We start from the raw sequence: 18824 nt of genomic DNA on the forward strand, positions 1-18824 counted from the left end.
ATTACAGTATATTAAACTTTAAACATTAAATAGGCTACAGTAACGTAACGTTTAGGCGGTTCGTTTAACTATTATACGTGATGTACGTTTTTTTGGGGTGTGGTTAATGAAAGTGTTCCAAAACGCGACATTAATTTCTTGACGATCTGATGCTAGAAGAACAAACAAACTCAGAGCCATTATTTGAGCCGCTATGCCGTGCCTAAAAATATATAACTTTATTCTAGGACAACATTTGTTAAATACAGCTAGGCAGTAGGCTATCAGTGCTGTGTCCGCCACAGGGATTAAGCTATTAATTTCAATATTAGAAGCCTTTAAGCTTCCAGCTATGAGACAAGGAAACATTATATTGATAACCACTTTTTTAAAAATATGATCAATCATAAATGTCTTCCAATCGCGTAAACAAAAAGAGGGATATTTTTAAACCAGTTACAGAGTAGCTGCAAAAGGTATAAAGTTCTAAAGTTGGAGGAAGATAACTGAAAAATATCTAAATGTTTTAGAGGTGATCGGTTTCATCAATCAGTTGACTTCCAAATCGCAGATAAAAACAAAAACGATTATGGAAGCAAATGAGAACGATAAGAAAATCGGGCAAGGTAAGTGTGCTTAAACTCTCACGTGCTAAACTGACCTAACATTCAATACATGTGACTGCTTGTCGACTTTACAATACCACCATAATGCCACTTACAAACTTCAGGAACAGAAAATACAAAACACAGAAATATAAAGCATTAAGTTAACATAATCTAATTCTATCCAGTTTATAATGTAGATCAGGTGTTGTTCTCAGTCATCTTTCACCGACAGAATATAAATTTGAATATTGCAGTAATGTAATTGAAGTATACTATCCTCCTGTATAACTCGACAATAAGCTCACTTGTGGTCAATCTAATAAGTTTATTATTTATACATTACTTTTCTGGGTTTCTCTAAAATTCTTGAAAAAGTAAGACATTAAATACAATCTAATATATTAGTTTAACTTCAGCTTACAGCTGGGCAGCAACCTTTGCCAAAACGCAACGCCAAGATCAGCAGGTGACAGTGTCTGCAGTTAAAGTGAATCAGCCTGACACCGTACATGTGGAATTCAGTGACAATATGTCTTGCTGTTTTAAAAATATATGGGTAAATATTTTTTATGCAAAACGTAAGGAAATTACGTAATACGTGAAGTTTTGTATACATGTTAACATCAATTTATTACACATAAAATATTTTACACTCGATTGTGTAATGTAAAAATGCATCTATGATTGAATACACGATGATTCTAATTATCTCATTTTGAGAAATGTTGAACTACAAATCAAATCTTATCTATAAAACTTACTTGTATTAGATTTTGTCCCTTTTTGTTTTGAAACAATTAAGTCATTTTGTAATATTCGAATTTTTTTGTGAACGCTGTGCTTCAGACATGTTAGTGATACTAGTGTACAGCTTTATAAATGTATAAGTAATTTTAACTTAATTTTTATTTGATTTACACAGCTAAGAGACAACTGTCAATGTCCAGAATGTATTCATCCTCAGACACTTCAGAAGATTGTTGATACTGTGAACTTAGATCTCGGAACGCGACCAAAAAATGTCGGGGTTAATGAAACGGGACAAGTGGAGGTGGAATGGATATCTTCTGATGGAAGTTCAACTCACAAAAGTGCTTATGATATCAAATGGTACAAACATATAATTAAAGGAAACAATGAGTGATTTCTTACCTTTACAGGCTGTACACATCACCCTTCACACAAATTTAATAAAGTAAACACCATGGTTTGCTCCATTTGAATTTTGAGAATGTCGTTGTCTGAAGGTCGTTTATATTGTTCATATTTTAACCCACTTCATAAATTCCAATAATTTATTTGTATGAAATGTCTGTATTACTATAATAAATTTACGTGAGAAAAATGTAATGTATTTAAAACATAAAATCTATATTTATTTAAGACATACAAACTAAAAAGCGATTATTATTATAATGTGTTGATTAATATACGTTGATGTAAGACAGTCAGGTGGTGAGCCAAGTAAAATTTGCTGTATAAACATTCAAAACTTCGGAAACAATCGTAAGAAATCTTATCTTAGCTACCACTAATTAAATAATTTTTACAATGCTCTTCATAAGTCTACTGGCCTACTGAGCATTATGTCTTGTTAGCTAAAATATACTCCTAAGTAATTTTTAAGCATTATAAATTTATCACTCATGTCACAAAACCAAATAGATATTGGATTGTCAAGATGTCTTGATAATATCTTAAGTCTGTGATTCTAAGTGGGTATTCAAAACAATCATTAAGTGATGTTGGAAAAGTTGAAAGGTTTTGACAGAATTAGACAAATCATCCTCATAGCAACAAAAACATTTCATATGATTACTGTTACCAAACACCAATATTCTGAGATGGCAGTTTCTGTACAGGTTAGACTTTTGTAGTTTTTATTCATATATTAAATATTGTCAAATTTTGCTTTAAGAAACGTTTAGTTAAGACGAAATTTCGATAGAATCTAAGGCCGAAAAACTTTCTATTCAACGTATATTTTTATTTATAGATATTATTAATGCTACACCTAACAATATTTGTTGTATTTATGCATTTTGTACGTAAAATAAATAGCAAGGGAAACTTTTTGACTAAAATTCAAAGGATGTAATTATAAATACACATGTGTTGATAATTTTTAGCTGTGTTATAAATACACATGTGTTGATAATTTTTAGCTGTGTCTATATAAATATTGTTATCATCTCACAGGAAAATAAAAAAAAACGTTTATGTTGTTTTAGTTCACAATAAAAATAAACTCGAATGAATATGTTCATCTAAGTTGAACTTCTTGCTTCAAAGTTACGTAATGAATGAATATCACTCTAACAATAGCTGTTTCAGTCAGAGAATCACGAGTTAGTGTGAAATATCTTTTGCAGGCTGTATGAGTATTCCAAATGTTTTCGCGATTCGGCCAATATTTGTCGCTACATCCACCCGTCAGTAGAGTACTGGAATCTTAACACATTCCCCACTGGGAAACCACCTACCATCCAATATGAGGATTTTATGGAAACTGACGAAGGTTTGAAGGCTTTTCTGGAAGCAATGATTAAATATGGCATTGCTTTGATTAAAGGTAAGTCCCAATAGCACGTACACTCCAGATTAAAAAAATATTACAGTATATTGATGTGTATGTGAAAAAACAAATAAACAAGAAAAAATAGATTTCCACATTTGCATACCAAGATGGCATACTTACGTTTAAGAAATACAAACTTTCAAAACTACAAATATCATAATGCTAAAACCATGTTTGTTTGTTTGTTTTTAATTATGCACAAAGCTACACAAGGGCTATCTGTGATCTACCCACCACGGGTATCGAAACCCGGTTTCTAGCGTTGTAAGTCCGCAGACATACCGCTGTGCCACTTCTAAAACCATGTATTTTAAAGAGAGGGTGAAATTTATACAATTTATTTTTATATATTTGAAAAACGTTTTCTTCAAAATATCTGAGCTTAGTGCTTAGTTATTTACAATATGTTTAAAATTTATCGATTTACACGGAGATATATTATTACTTTACAATAACCTGACTAAGTATATTGTTAATATTTAAATGACCAATCAGCTCTTATCGAAGCAACTATTATTGGTGATTACGAACTGATGCATAAAAAATGTTCACAAAAATAAATTTTACTAAATCACGTCTATAAAGTTTAGAGGGTTGACAAAACTCTTCGTTTTTTTTAGGAACGCCCACAACAGAAGAAGGAATAATAAAAACCACAGAACGTTTTAGTTTTGTAACACCCACCATGTACGGAAAAAGCTTCAATGTCAAGTTTATACCTACCGACCCACGTCTTCATCTTGCCTATACTGGATTTGCTTTGGAACAACATACAGATCTTCCCTATAAGGAAAAATCACCTGGTTAGTGACTGTAATATCAAATGTTATTTATGTGGTTGAACTGATCTTAGAACACCCGACCAGACATCAGTGTTTGTTTCTTCTGTTCTCGGCAGGTTAATATTTCAAATTAAATAAATGAGAATTAAAATCACCAAGACTCCACATTCAAAAAGTCAATTAAAAAAAAAGATAAACCAGAAACGTAATATTTCTTTCCTGATTCATAAGTTTGTTTGTAGATTTACTTATTAATACAAATGAATTACTTTACATACTCACACACTTCCAGGGATCCAGATACTTCACTGTATAAACTCCTCGCTAGTAGCAGGTACGCACGAAGCAGGAGGAATGTCTGTTTTCAATGACGGTTACTACGCTGCCAATTGGCTGAAGGAGAACCACCCAGAATATTTTCACATTCTCTCTACTATTCCAATCACAGCGTATGTAAGTATGAATTCAGTAGCAAGGTGTACTTTCAGAGATGTTTTTCGAAGACCAGCATTTTCTTGTTTGAAATTTTACAAGTTACAGCTATGGCATTTAAAAATTGTCATGTTTTGATCTTGACATTTCACAATAAAAAATAATTTTGTAGTTATGCAAAAATATTTTAAAATGTTTTGAACTGGTGATCTGTATTTAGGATATCAGTAATCATAAAATTGTTTTAATACTCGTCTAAAATTATAGTTACAGGTCATATTACACAGAGCTTACATTCATATAGCTAAGTTTTATATCATTTTTCTCTTGAAATGTGGGTCACACTCAACTGAACGGGTGGTACATAGATTTAGGCACGTTATTAGGGGAGTTAATTCCCTCTTGAATATGTAAAACAATAATGACCATAAACGAATCTAATCTAGGACTTTTGAATACCGCTCTAGGTCTTCCATGTGACCTGAAAGTGTAGTACGGGTATAATCATTTTGTCGTATATCTGATAGACATATAATCCTTTCTGTTTTGGTAATGATGTAATTTGATTCATTTTCTGTCTCAGCAGCCAGATGGTTATAAATAATAATGAAGCTGCCTAGTTATAAGACTTAAGTGCTAGATAAATATATTTTTATTGTTAAATTTATGTTTCAGTCATCCCTTTACTTTCTATACTTGATTTATCCTCAGCAGTTTATTTATTTCCTCCTCAACCTCCTGTTTATGAACTTTTAATTACTTATCTGTTTGTTCCAGTGACACCTGAGAATCACACATTCCAACATATAAGTTCTTGCTGGCATACATAAATAGATACAGTTACTGATGTACATATTCTATGCAGTCATTGGTGTAAGTATTTATACATAGTCCTAAATTAAAAATATTGTGTCATTACAAGCAAGTTTACTTTGTATTACCAAAGTATTGGGATAGTGCTTCCCAGATCTTAATCCACTCGTCCTCATGTATGTTGCATTTGAATTCCATGGCCACATTGTTGCATAGGGTGTATATAACGGTCAGTAGCTTGTACAGCTAGTTGGAGTTCATTGATTAACTGATGCATAATTAGTGATTAGAGAATTTGGAACTTTTCAGCCTGACAAGTGAACAAGAGTTTTGTTAAAGAAAAATATCATTTCACTGTCGAAAATTAATAATTTCTTGGCTTTGCCTTTCAAATTTGAAGCGTGTTGTAAATGAAGACACACTGCTGGCATTCAACTTCTTGCTCAAGACTTAATGACAGTTCAGGACTGATACCCTACCGTCAAAAAGAGACTGTAGCCCATAAGCCGCTAACTACAGCTGTGAATGTAAGTTGCAGGCTTTCATGGTGCCTTGAACGTTAAACCTAGGGTGAAGAAAAATGGAAAACCATTATAACAAGCAATAAATTCTACTATTTATTGTCTTCTTTGAATGGACAGACATGGACTTGCAACACACTTCATGGGTAATGACAGTAGTATCACGATATGTGCCTAATATAGTTGAATTAGTCGTGTAGTATTAGATAAGTAAGTCATGAATACTTTAGCATATGGTGTAATTCTAGAAAATTATACACTACCTATAAGGGAAGCTTAATTAAGATGGTCGCTTTAATTTTGAATTTGGTTTTCACCAACTAAAATGAATATTATGAAAAGATGAATGTTTTTGAATGAACTCTGTTTTATTATAAACGTCATTTACAAGAAAGTTTGACGAAATTTTTTCTATATATTGAAAAAATGCACTTTTGTGTATTTGGGGACCGTCTTACCTATAAAGTTTGGTAAAACGGATTTCTAAGATGAAGTAAAATGGCTCCCATTTAGTTCATGACAACTGGAATTTGCCTAATGTAAATCACTTACATGTTTCCGGTAAATGTCTAAGACAATGGCACAAAGCAACATGGTACTAGCATTGGCAATGATATACATTGCAACTGAAGTCTTTGGCGAAAATATATGTCATTTGCTTAGGGTAAAATGGGTGAGTGAGTGAGTGTGTGTGTGTTACTCTAAGTCATTCACCGTAAATAAATCTCATGTTTGTAAAAAATCAGTGAGCTTGAACTGTGTTTTTAAGGGGATTTTGAAATCATGCTTTAATCATTCGCGACCTACTGCCTGTGTGTTTATGCAAGGGTTCACGTGAATAATAATTACAAACAATTCACTCTGCTGGCAACTCGTCATAGTTGATGTGCGGCCGTCTTACTGAAGGGTATCTTCTTACCTAACTTTATCCCTTACGAAAACAAAATTATTTGTGGAATGACACGCATTTTAGCATAACAATACACCATTTTTTACAACATCCGGTGTTCTGTAACAGTTTGAAACAAATAATATATTGAACCTAACTGAGCTCCTCTGTTACATTTTGAAAGGTCAGCCGAAGATATAATTGCTCATATTATAGATGCCTTTCAAGAGGAATATCGGTCTATTTCACCAAATGTGATGATAAGTTTTAAATATGATTAACACCAAAGATGGGCTTGTTCCCAATTAAAGTAAGGTCTTAGTTGTGAAAGAGACAAGTCGTTTCCAAGGTCTTTTCCACATTCTTCGTGTATTTATACGTAACCTTTGAATGTGGGACACAATAATTAATTATGTTCATCGTAAATTTAAATATAATATGTTTGTTTGTAATTAAGCACAAAGCTACACAATGGGCTTTCTGTGCTCTGCCCACCAAAATAGAATGTGAATAACACAAAGTAATGTGGCGTTAGTTCTAGATTTATTTTAATGGGTGGGTTGAAATTAAACCTCATTATCTTATTTTTCATGTTTTAGTATGAATATAATATTCTTGATAATGACTAATTACTATATCACATAATGTGTTAAAATTAATACAAATTAAAACACTATTGTTATTTTTCATTTCTCTAATTTTTAGCAAACACAAAATTATTTCCAGTGAAATATATATTTTATTAAACCAATTAATTCTGGTACAAATCAATTATTAATCGTGAAAACCACTGATTTTCTCTAAGAAATAGATATTCTAGTTAAAAAAACACGCAAACCCATATAAACACAGTGAAAACTGACTATATATGCTTTTACACTTAGTTTGATCTATAAAATATACTATTCGTCGTCTGAAATTCACTGTGAAGCTAGAACTGGCTAATTTAGAGGTAAATAAATATTTTTTTATTGAATTATCAAAAGTAGTCACATAAAAATATATTCGAAACCACGAAACTACAGTTTATTTTCTGCAAGCACGAACTCATGTAATGTATCAAAACCTGTTCCACGTATGTCTTTGAAATTGAACAAGCACTATATTTGTTTTGGCTCAATCCTTGAAACCCCAGTAATTATCCCAATGAAGCGAACAACTTTGAATTAATTAATATGTTATTCTTTAGTAAATTAAACAGGTTTATTCCGTGAATGAGCTATCTTTTGTTCTGTTAATAAACTAATTCTATATTTTAAAATTTTAACGTTTTGCAAGTAATATACTCACAGTTGTTCTTATCATTAATATTTGCTTTGTTTCAACTTTTTACAGTGAGAAAATGTAGAATTAATTTCAATTAAATGCTTATTAAGGTTAAAAAACGAATTCCTTATGTCTACAATATTTTCTTTCATAAGACAGACATTGCACAACAAAAACAGCAAGTACATTTCTGTAGTCATCATTTATATTTTGTTACAATTTGGCATAGTAATATATTAATTGATGACTCAGTGAATAAATGTAATTTTTACTTTATCAGTCTACTGATCAATATCATAAAATAATATTTGTTTTAGAGAAAGCTACATTGGGCTATCAGCTGTATCCACCGTGTGGAAATCGAACCTCGAATCTTAGTATTGTAAGTCTGTAACTTTACAGCTATCTCACCGGGGGCGCCAGTGTCACAGCGGTATGTCTGCGGAGTTACAACGATAGAAGATAGCCCACTGTGTAGCTTTGTGCTTAATTACAAACAAACAAACAAACCCACCGGGGGACAAAATAATATTAAACCGATAAGTATACGTGAGAAAAGTCTTGTCTAAATATAAAAGATTCCGTTTATATTCTTATTATTTATGGAATCCTTCATTTTTCAACTTTAATTTGAAGTGATATGTGATGTAAAAGCTTTTATTTTTCAACCTTTCAGCGATGGTATACTAGTGCTTGTCCTCTCATTGGAATAGACTACCAGGGAAATATCAAGGAAATCCACGTCAACAATCGTTCAATGTCACCTCCAGAAATTGCCGAAGATAAAATTACAAGTTTTTATGAAGCATACCAGTGAGTTTAGTAATATGTATGTGATACATCAGAAAAACGTATGTGTGATATGCAATAACTAATTAAGTAGTTGATATGCAGGCTTATATTAGCTTCATTATATAAAAGAGAAGCAAAAACATGCTAATAATAGATCTGCCATTGCATAATTAATCTAATATTCAGAGTTACATACAATCAAAACTAAACCAAATATGCATATACCGTATATGGCTTATATGTCTGACAGAGGTCTTTAGATATGTTGATTAGGGATGTCAAAGATTGTTGATGCTTAATTCTTAAGTTCTCAATGCTTGTTTTGTCATTCTTTAAGATATTGTAAAACCCCATCTGCTTATCCTTTAGATCCTTTGTAAATAGGTTTATGGTTCTTTGGTCATATCAACTTCGTGTACTGTTATGGTGGATTTATTGGTCCGTGTTTGTCAGTGATATCATTTTTTGAGTTACATATTTTAAACTTCAGTAATTTTCACTATTCTACAGCTGCTGTATATTTAGAGAACTTTGTAAACAACATTTCCGTGGAGACATGTGTTAGTTAGGCATTTTACTCTTCATAATTTCTTTATAAGGTTTGGTAAGTAGGAAATTCATCTAAAATTTGTAGTATATGTTTATTGTGTAATTTATGTTTGGAATAAACAGAATTAGAATTATGATAGTTAAAGTTAGGGTTTGCTGGTGCATGGTGACAAAAGCCATATGCGCCAAAGATAGAAGCAAATATATTTAACAACGAATATAAAATATTTAAATAGGAAATGTAAAATTATAAGCATCAACAAAATAGAAATGCCTAAGAACCGAAAAGTAGTGAAACCGTTAACGGGAAAAACAAGAACTTCATAATAAATGTCAATGTCTACCTTAAATAAAAGGACATCATGTATGTAAAAATGTGTTTATAAAGCAACTGTGTTAAAACTGTGCCAGCAATAAACGAACAACAATTGTTTATAAAATCAATACAATCAGCATCAAATTCAATTGTAAAACAAATAATAAAGTTCAATGATCTATAAAAAGCAACACCACTACCAGGATGATAATTGCCTTCAATGGACAGTATAAAATGTTCATTGTTAGGATAAAAATGTCTTAAGACACCCACTGTAGAACGTCAAAGTGACAGCAGGCAACAGTTAAGTGAGCGTCACGCAACTCTCACAGAGATGGTCAATCTCCAGTAAAATATAACTGTGTCCTAAAAGTTATGACTAATGCAAAGTTTCATTAAACAGCTTATTCCTTATAAACGTTGTACTGACAAGATAGTAAGCATTCTACAAAAGGATTTTATTTGGAAATCATTTTAGACTGCTTCTCATCCTAAGGCTTTTGTCAACTGCCTTGAAGTATCTACATAAGTATGCTTAAAATCCATATAGAGAAACTGTCAGTAGGTCAACTGTAGTAGCTATATTAGTCAAATCATTCTCTAGATACCAACATTGCCAGGTATTTAACTAAACTGAATAAGTGATGATAATTGAACGAATTATTATGGGAATGACATAAAACAGAATGTGGTCAAATAGTGAGTGATTCCAGGACTTTCATTGAGTTAAGCAAGTTTATATAAATTGTACAGCGATTGTAGTACTGTTTGGTTTCAATATACTGCAAATAAGATTGCATGTAACTTCACAATGAAAACAGAAGTTAATATTGAGTGAAGGTTCAAAGGACTCTGAGTAGAAACTTTGGACTGGATAAGTGTGAAAAGCTCCAGTTCCTAGATGAAAGATCAAGCAATTTTAATGGATAACACCTGGTGAAGACAGAGACGAGAAGGCCATAGTCCAGCTTTGTATAAATTAGGGCACGATAGATCCACAGCAAAGAACACCTTTCAACCGTAAAGGACATGGAAGAGAGAATCCATATGATATTCATTTAACCCTGGGCAGGCTTATATATGGAATTAAAGTAAGCGCACTGACAAACATGAGTACTAAGAATTTAGTTTCTGATTTCTATAAATAATTTAACCTAACAGATGGAGCTTTTGGTCTGGTGCAATATTCATTACTTACACTTTTGGATGGTGAAAATTGAAACCCTTTTAAAGTAATTCACTTGCATATTTTTGTAGGAACAGTTTGGAGATATATCTCAATAAACCTCCTTATTCAATGATGAATAGAAAGTCTGAAAGGCATCAACATAGCAGCATTATCAATTGATGGAGGAAATTGTTTCATGATCGTAGTAATTATTATAGAAAAATAATGTAACAACTAAAATACAAAATCTTGCTCAGAGCCTGTGGGAAGGAACATGAATGCAAATGTTCAATACTGGCATAAAAAATATGTACTTGCTAAAAAAACTCCTGATACAACTGAGTAAATGGCCATATAACTCTTAAACAATAAGGTATTTTAAAATACCGCATCTACGCATAATGTCTTATGCTTTTTCCATGTCAAAAATATAAGGCCCAGAAACTCCCTTTTAACTGAAGCTTCGCTGTTAGACATTTTGAGTCTTTAAAAGTTGTTCATGATAGATCTTTGCTTTGAAAAAAAAACATACTTTTTCCAAGGCTTTATAGAAGCAGCTAGTCAAACCAAACTGTTTATAATTATAGGGGATAACAGGATTCTCCTGGACATTCGGAAAAGATGGCAATAGTCAAATATAACAAAACATAAAAAAGTTCCTCCTGCCAAATATGGCTAAAAACAACATGTATAACAGAGTGAATTAGGAGTGATAGAGATCTGGTGGCAGATACAGTTAACAAATGGGATCAAACTGTTAATGAAGACTCATATAGCAGTGGCCTTCAGTGGTAGTTAAAGTGGGGATCAAACTGTTAATGACGACTCATATGACAGTGACTTTCAGTGGTAGTTAAAGAGGGGATCAAACTGTTAATAAAGACTCGTATAACAGTGGCCTTCAGTGGTAGTTAAAGTGGCATCAAACTGTTAAAGAAGACTCATATAGCAGTGACCTTCAGTGGTAGTTAAAGAGAGGATCAAACTGTTAATGAAGACTCATATACCAGTGGCCTTCAGTGGTAGTTAAGGTGTTAGATACATAATGATGTTCAATGTATGAGAAGTAATGCTAAATCTTCATGAATATTTACATTACATTACCTGTCTCTGTGAAAACTACAGTACAAGTAGAAATGCTTACTGACACTATACTAGGCAACTACTCGGCAGCACAGACTTTTGCCACTCCAGCTCAAAATTATTGGAAAATAATTTCTACAATGTAGATTATTTTCCATCTTTCATAAAAAGAATGGAAAGCCATATCAAAGGAATAACAAGCAAATGCAAGAAACATAAAAATATTTCCTTCACACCACAGTTATGTGTTATCGAACTGGCCAGATTCCAGCTTATATGAACACTGTCTAGTTCCTGTTTTCGAAGGCGAAAACAAAAGCTAGAGAAGAAACCAAAAACAATTTACAGAATCAAGGAAGTATTCCACCTTTATATTTAGGCAAAGCTTTAGTGCATTATTTAATAAGTCTTTAGTTTAGATACCATGGTAGGCCATCCCAAATAAGTCCGTACAAGTCCTGTATTACCTGTTTGAATAGGTTAAATTCCAATAAGTCCATACAAAATAGCATAGATTGAGACTTAAGAACAAGTAAAAGGGTTAGCACAAGTTTACAACCTTGTATCTGCGGGTCGCGGGTTTGAATCTACGTTCCACCAAACGTGCTCGCCGTTTCAGCTGTGGGGGCGTTATAAAGTGACGGTCAATCCCACTATTCGTTGGTAAAAGAGTAGCCCAAGAGTTGGTGGTGGGTGGTGATGACTAGCTGCCTTCCCTCTAGTTTTTCACTGCTAAATTAGGGACGGCTAGCGCGGATAGCCCTCATGTAGCTTTGCTCGAAATTCATAAGAAACAAACAAATAAACAGACAGACATTCACACCTACGGGGAAGTTCTCTTGAATTGCTATTGTTGCATGCAATCTTGGCGTGATATGAACAATTTAACAAGTTTCTACATCCTATTTACTGGGATGTTAGTTAAGTGCAATACATCTGCACGAAAAAATAAGAGAAAATACAGAAATATATATTTATTTTTGTTATAGAAGGGAAAATGTCTCGCCACCTATTGTGGTTGTTACCAAAAATATAATTTCTTTCAATGTCTATTCAAAGACATCTGTTATCAGAGTGTCAACAGTTTTAATTAAAAGGAAATATCTTTGTCATTACATTAGGAAAAACTGCACCATTCAACCACTGGTGAAAGCCTAAAAATGAACGTGATTGGATAGATTATTTAAGTGCATCAGACATTAGATTGTATCCTAATTGACGAATTCCTTCAACGGTTTGACCATCTACAACTATGTCATGAGAAGTACATTATGCATTATAAAAACATCATATAGTAGATAACAATCAATACAAGAAAAAACTTATCTCAAGTGCAACCAGGAAAGCGTGTCTTCAATAGAGTTTAGGGTGCAAATCATGAATATTAAGTTGCTAGAAGGGAGTTTTGAGTTGTTCTTAACCTTCTATGAATTGATAATATAGTAAAAATATAGAAATTAATCACATGAAGCACTTGAACCTGCTTGTTTTGTTCTTATATTGCAAGCTTCTAGGGTTCTGTGAAATGCTCTTTTGGTAGGAAAATGAAACTACATTAGTATCAAGCTGAAATTTGAAACTATGTTACTATCAAGCTGATATTTGAAACTACATTAATATAAAGCTGATATTCTACAGAATTAACGTAATAAAAACAAATTCAGAGCAGGTTGTTATCTTTGTAATCTTTTTGATGATATTGTTACTTTTTTCATGTCTAACAAAAGGAATATTTTGAGCAGGTTGTTCTGTAAGAAGATGGAAGAACCAGAATCCCAGATGAAGTTTTACCTAAAAGAAGGAGACTATGTCGCCTTCAACAACCGCCGAGTGTTACATGGAAGAACTGCTTTTGATGCCACCCGTGTGAACAGGTAAGCCAAACTGGAATTTTACGTCAGATGGATATAACATACGAAAAAAAAAAGGAATTTATTGTTGCCCTAATGTCTAATTGAATATACACCTGACTTCACATGTCATTTAAAAATTGAGTAAACAAAACAAAAAAAACTGATTATTTTCACATAATACTTTATTCATTCAAAACACATACACAACATATTTCTTATGTGTCTTTAGTTATAAATATGGGAAATTTGGTTGACTGCTCTTCGCGTTTTAGTTGACTAAGTTTTCAAACATATTTGTGTATTTGCTTTTTTATGTCAGTGTGATGAGTAACTACATATCTACACACACAAACACACTCATCTACGTATACATCTGTCTTTCTATTTGCAATATTACCTAAAATTCGGACTTCTCGATTTCAACTAATACTGAGGGTTAATAACGTTCTGTACTAACAATTTACAATGACAAAGATTTCATGGCTATATAGTGTAAAGACACTGAAAAAGGACTCTTCATTGAGCTTGAGATGTTGGCACTAACAAAAACGACGCAGGAGTTTCCACAAAAAACTTCCCCAAATATTGAACACAATATCCTGCTTTCAAGGAACCATGTGGGATTGTTACATTATAGGACTTCATGACACAAAAGTCTCGTATTCTGCAATTATAAAAATACGCAAGACAAGACGTTTTACTAATTGAAAATGAAAGAAAGGGATATCCACAGCATATAATATTATCAGTAAAGCAAGACAAGTTGTGATTCCAGCAAGGAGAAATAGGTTATTGTTTGATAGGCTAGTAGGTGCACAAAAATTTATTGAAGAGATTTAAACAGCTTGTCATTGAAAGTAACCCAAGCTCACAACTTTTTATTGTAGATGAAGTAGTAGCCTCTTCTGGGACAGTAAACGAAACAACCTACGTGCATTTAGGTCTACAAAAGTGAGATTTAGATCATATACGCAAGCTTCTTCCAAACTATATTGTCAATTGGAAAACCAGCTGTCAAAAGCTGTGCGAATGGTATCTGTCACTGCAAAAATGGAAATACGGTATTATATTGGAGAAGCTTATGTTTTCTTAAGTAACTGTGAAAATTCAGACAATTTATTATTGTCCTACATGCGATAAAACATTAAAGAAAGAGTATAAAGCGTTACAAAAATATTTTTCAAGGGCTTTATGGTGACTACAGCTATAATGATTAATTTACTACTATGAAAGTCAAGAAATCTACCAAAGTGAATTCTGCATACCATCTGACTAACCAGCTGATACCATTATTCCGCGAGGAAATATTATTTTTGTATGGATTGTGTGCCATTAAAGTATGTATCCATCAAGACAAAGCACGCAGTCACACTTCCATGTCGACATGCTAATTGGAAAAGGAAGAATGAGATATGTTAATGTGAAATATCAGCTACCCAGCTACCATTAAACCTATGAGTAGGATTTCAAGCTGGTGCATCTACTGTGTGCAGAAAGTTTTATGCTGATAGATTGCACAAAAAGACCATAGCTCCATAAACTGCATATCACAGTCATGAATATAAAGTATCATTAGCTCATCTTTTTGGTGTATTGTTCTTCGAAACAAAAAAACAAACAAAAAAACAATAGAAAACTTCAAGTGGAGGAGCGCATCCTATTACTCATTTTACTACAGATGGACGAGTTTTATATATTTATTAATTTTTACAACAGTTCAAAGGATGTTTGGCTATAACTGCATCATTCTAACAGAGAATAATGGTGAACGAATGACTTGGTTGTTGTTAAGCACAAAGATACACAATGAGATATCTGTGCTTTACCCAATACGGGTATTAAAACCGTACTTTCAGCTTCGTAATCCGAAAACCTACCGCGAGCCACTGGGGTGGGTGTTAAAAAAAATCTTGGTATGGGTCTAATTTAGTTGATTTGAACTTGACCTTCTGATAATAGGTAATGGGAATATGAGTGCCTATTCATGTTATAATTTTGTAGATAATGCACTGAGTACATTGCTCGAAATGTATGAGGACCCTATCATAACATATACCATATCTACAAACTGTCCAAAATCCCAAGCCTTTATAAATTCCACTTAAACTCTCTAGGACGTTTTGAACTTTACTTGAAGAGCAGAAAGGACAAACAGTGATATTTTACTGTTCTTGGGTAAGCATTGCAAAAGGAATAGCGGCCTATTCCAAAATTTGATTTTAGATATTCATGCAAAGCTAAACAAGGGCTATCTGCTCTAGTTATCCCTAATTATGAAATCAGAGGCTAGATGGAAGTCAGGTAATCAACAGCATCTACCACCAACTCTTGAATAGTTGGATTTGACTATAACTCTTATAGTACATTCACGGTCCTCAAGTGTGGAGCTCAATTTTACTGTAATGAGACATGGATCACTGGACCCTCAGAAACACAATTCCGACACACTAACAACCAGTTCAGCATTCAGCCCTTATTCCAACAGATATACAGCAAGATACAGGCTGTGAATAATGCCAAAGACAGGCCTGCTTCCTATTAAAATGAGATTCAAAAACAAAACACAACAACCAAGATATGCTGTCCGAATGTAGTATAATTTTCGGTGATCAGTTCATACATTTTCTCCCCCAAAATGTTCAAGTTTAGTGTTGTGGAGATTTCGCCCAAAGACGTTAGAATTAACATCGCCTCAATTAACTTCGATAATCATTTTTGTTTTCATAAGATATTTAAAAAAGAGGGCAAAGAAATCTTACCTACATTTTCACTTCTTAACTAGATAATATCTGGTTTGTTAGTTATTACTTAAAGATACATGAAAGATTATTACTTCACTGTCTAATTTGCTATTTGAAAGTACCCGAAAGGCTGCTACACTGATGTATGTGTTCTTTATTTGTTGTTATGTGAATGTATCTGTAGGGCTTTTACACTTCTTTGTTATTTGCAGATATCTGAAGGGATGTTATACCGATTTTGATGAAATCCTTACATGTTATGATAAGATAACGTACATGGAACAAGGAACAATAAAATCACCTTGATAAGTGTACTACAGCAAAGAAAAACTGGATGTGTCGTTGTTATTCATCATATAAAAGGAAAATATTTTGAACTTTTATTAATTTTCAGCGTGATTTCTTGCTTTATCTGTGACTCTGTTATAAATAGTTGTTAAATTTTGAAGTTTTTTTATAAAACAGGAAGAAAACTTAAACATACGCTGATTTCAATACCAATCTTTTGAAAATTTACATTTTTTCCTGAGTTTAAAAATTACCTTTACTGTTTCTTCAAAATGTTTGAAAATAAATGTCATTACGATTCGAAATGTGGAGGCAATCTGCTAACTGGCAAATGTTTTCTTTGTGTCATAGAAATAACTACTGATGAGAGGTAACTTTAATCTTGATGATATATAAATTTATATTAACAAATACTTTTGAGACACCTATTGCACTAAAACTGATTTGCTACAGTCTGTAGATGAAGGAAGATCGTAACTTTATGTTAATTATATACCGCATTTAAAGCAATCTCATATATAGCAACTTCAAATATGTTCTTTAAGATTTTTAAGAGGAATTGTCTGTAGCAGTAAAGATTTATGTCATATAACTTGTAAATCCAATATAAATACTATGATTATACAATATTAATACCATGGCTTACTTAAAACTTGCTGGTTAAAGAAGAAAATAATGTTTATTAATTATTATAGGAATTTAATATATTTTATTTTAGTTAACAGAAAGAGGCGATCAGTTATTATGCTAGAAGCAAGTACTTATTTTGAATTCAGATGTATAAACGTTTGTTCATAGTTTTAATTTTCTCAGCAATAAAGTTAGTCACTAAATAAAATGTTTTATTAAATCTTTATTTTAATTTACTGTTTGGATTGGAAATTATTTCTTATTTTGAAGTATGAAGATTTAAAGACATTAATTACTAATGCCATCTATATTAACTTCTCATATCTACTTTTAAAGCGACACTTAAGAGTTAATAATTAAAATTGCTATATACACAGTTGTACAACCAAATACTAGTAACTATTTACAATTTCAATAAATAATATTTTTACTTTCATTTTCATTAATCGTTGATCATTAAAGTTAAAAAATGTGCCTTTGATTTTTCGAAATGTATCATTGAATTGGACGATTAATTTAAATATGAAGTATAGGCTTTGAATAATACATTTGATGCCATGCATGAAATATCGAATAGCAAGTATGTGGCATTCTCAGGTAATATTATTTCCTACAGGCAAATGTACAGAGGTTGAGTACGTTACATTAAAACAAGTCCATGGATTCTACTGTAAAGGCAGAGATTAGAGTAGGTATAGACTTGACTACCAGCCTTCCTTGGAAGGTAGAAGACCACTGATGTGAGGAGAGAAGGATTCTGTAGGAGGTACAGAAAAATCTGTTTGCACCACAATTGTAATAGTGGAATGGAGTGTAACAGCTTATGACCAAGGTGGTACAGAGGAGAACAACTTCAATGTCTTGGGATAAGAAATTTGTTAACAGGCTTTAACTGCTGTATTTCTTTCTCCTCAGCCCATTTAGGGCATAAATGAAAGTAGGAGGGATGGAAACCATTGCTTTTAAAACGATGTGGGTCCAACTGACACTTGCAGCTATTGTGACCATTGCCACCACAACAAGTAGACGTCAAAGTACCATGACAAGGTGTTTTAGAGCGTAAAACTGCTGACACTGGAAACATCCGAGAGGGTTAGGAAAATATGGCCATATCTTACAGTTGAGATAACCTGCCTTGACAGAGACAAATAATAATGTTGGTAGACCATTTATTTCATCTCTCTGAGTGGATACATGCTGGACAGCTGAAACAACTTGAGTGGAGAAGCCAACGAGATGACCACTCTTCATAAGGAATTCAAAGTAACAAGGTGAGCAATCTCAATAGGCATATCTCCAATGGACTTCAATTTTAAGAGGAGTTCACTATATTCTGGTCGAAATGTTTCAACGAGGGAAACATCTGCCCTAAATATCTGTCAGACAACAAATGAAGTATTATCAAAAAGTGAGGTACAGGAAGAGTTTGAGATAGAGACTGTGGAACAGTCTTCCATGTATGGCCATTTTTCAATTATTGGTTTTACTTTATTTTTATTTTCATTCCTTTGATTATCCATGAGAAAATAATTAGTA

At 32.7% G+C, this 18824-nt stretch overlaps 2 protein-coding genes across 3 annotated transcripts in view; both read left to right on the forward strand.

The window, feature by feature from the left end:
• Window positions 1-4532, forward strand: part of LOC106459873 (trimethyllysine dioxygenase, mitochondrial-like) — a 28973-nt gene extending 24441 nt beyond the window's left edge. For both annotated transcript variants that reach the window (XM_022386434.1, XM_022386433.1), the window contains 5 exons: window positions 1004-1143; window positions 1510-1697; window positions 2960-3159; window positions 3786-3968; window positions 4240-4532. In XM_022386434.1, the coding sequence (XP_022242142.1) occupies window positions 1004-1143; window positions 1510-1697; window positions 2960-3159; window positions 3786-3968; window positions 4240-4517 (989 nt within the window). In that variant the 3' untranslated portion in view covers window positions 4518-4532. The remainder of the gene's footprint in view (window positions 1-1003; window positions 1144-1509; window positions 1698-2959; window positions 3160-3785; window positions 3969-4239) is intronic.
• A 1055-nt stretch (window positions 4533-5587) lies between these two features.
• Window positions 5588-16834, forward strand: LOC111085868 (gamma-butyrobetaine dioxygenase-like). The gene is made up of 4 exons (XM_022386435.1): window positions 5588-5719; window positions 8545-8681; window positions 13519-13650; window positions 16583-16834. Exons 1-4 carry the CDS (start codon window positions 5603-5605, stop codon window positions 16674-16676), a joined length of 480 nt encoding a protein of 159 aa, XP_022242143.1. The 5' UTR covers window positions 5588-5602; the 3' UTR covers window positions 16677-16834.
• Window positions 16835-18824: the final 1990 nt, after the last annotated feature.

The sequence above is a fragment of the Limulus polyphemus genome, unplaced genomic scaffold (genome assembly GCF_000517525.1).
Source record: "Limulus polyphemus unplaced genomic scaffold, Limulus_polyphemus-2.1.2 Scaffold672, whole genome shotgun sequence".
NCBI lineage: Eukaryota > Metazoa > Arthropoda > Merostomata > Xiphosura > Limulidae > Limulus > Limulus polyphemus.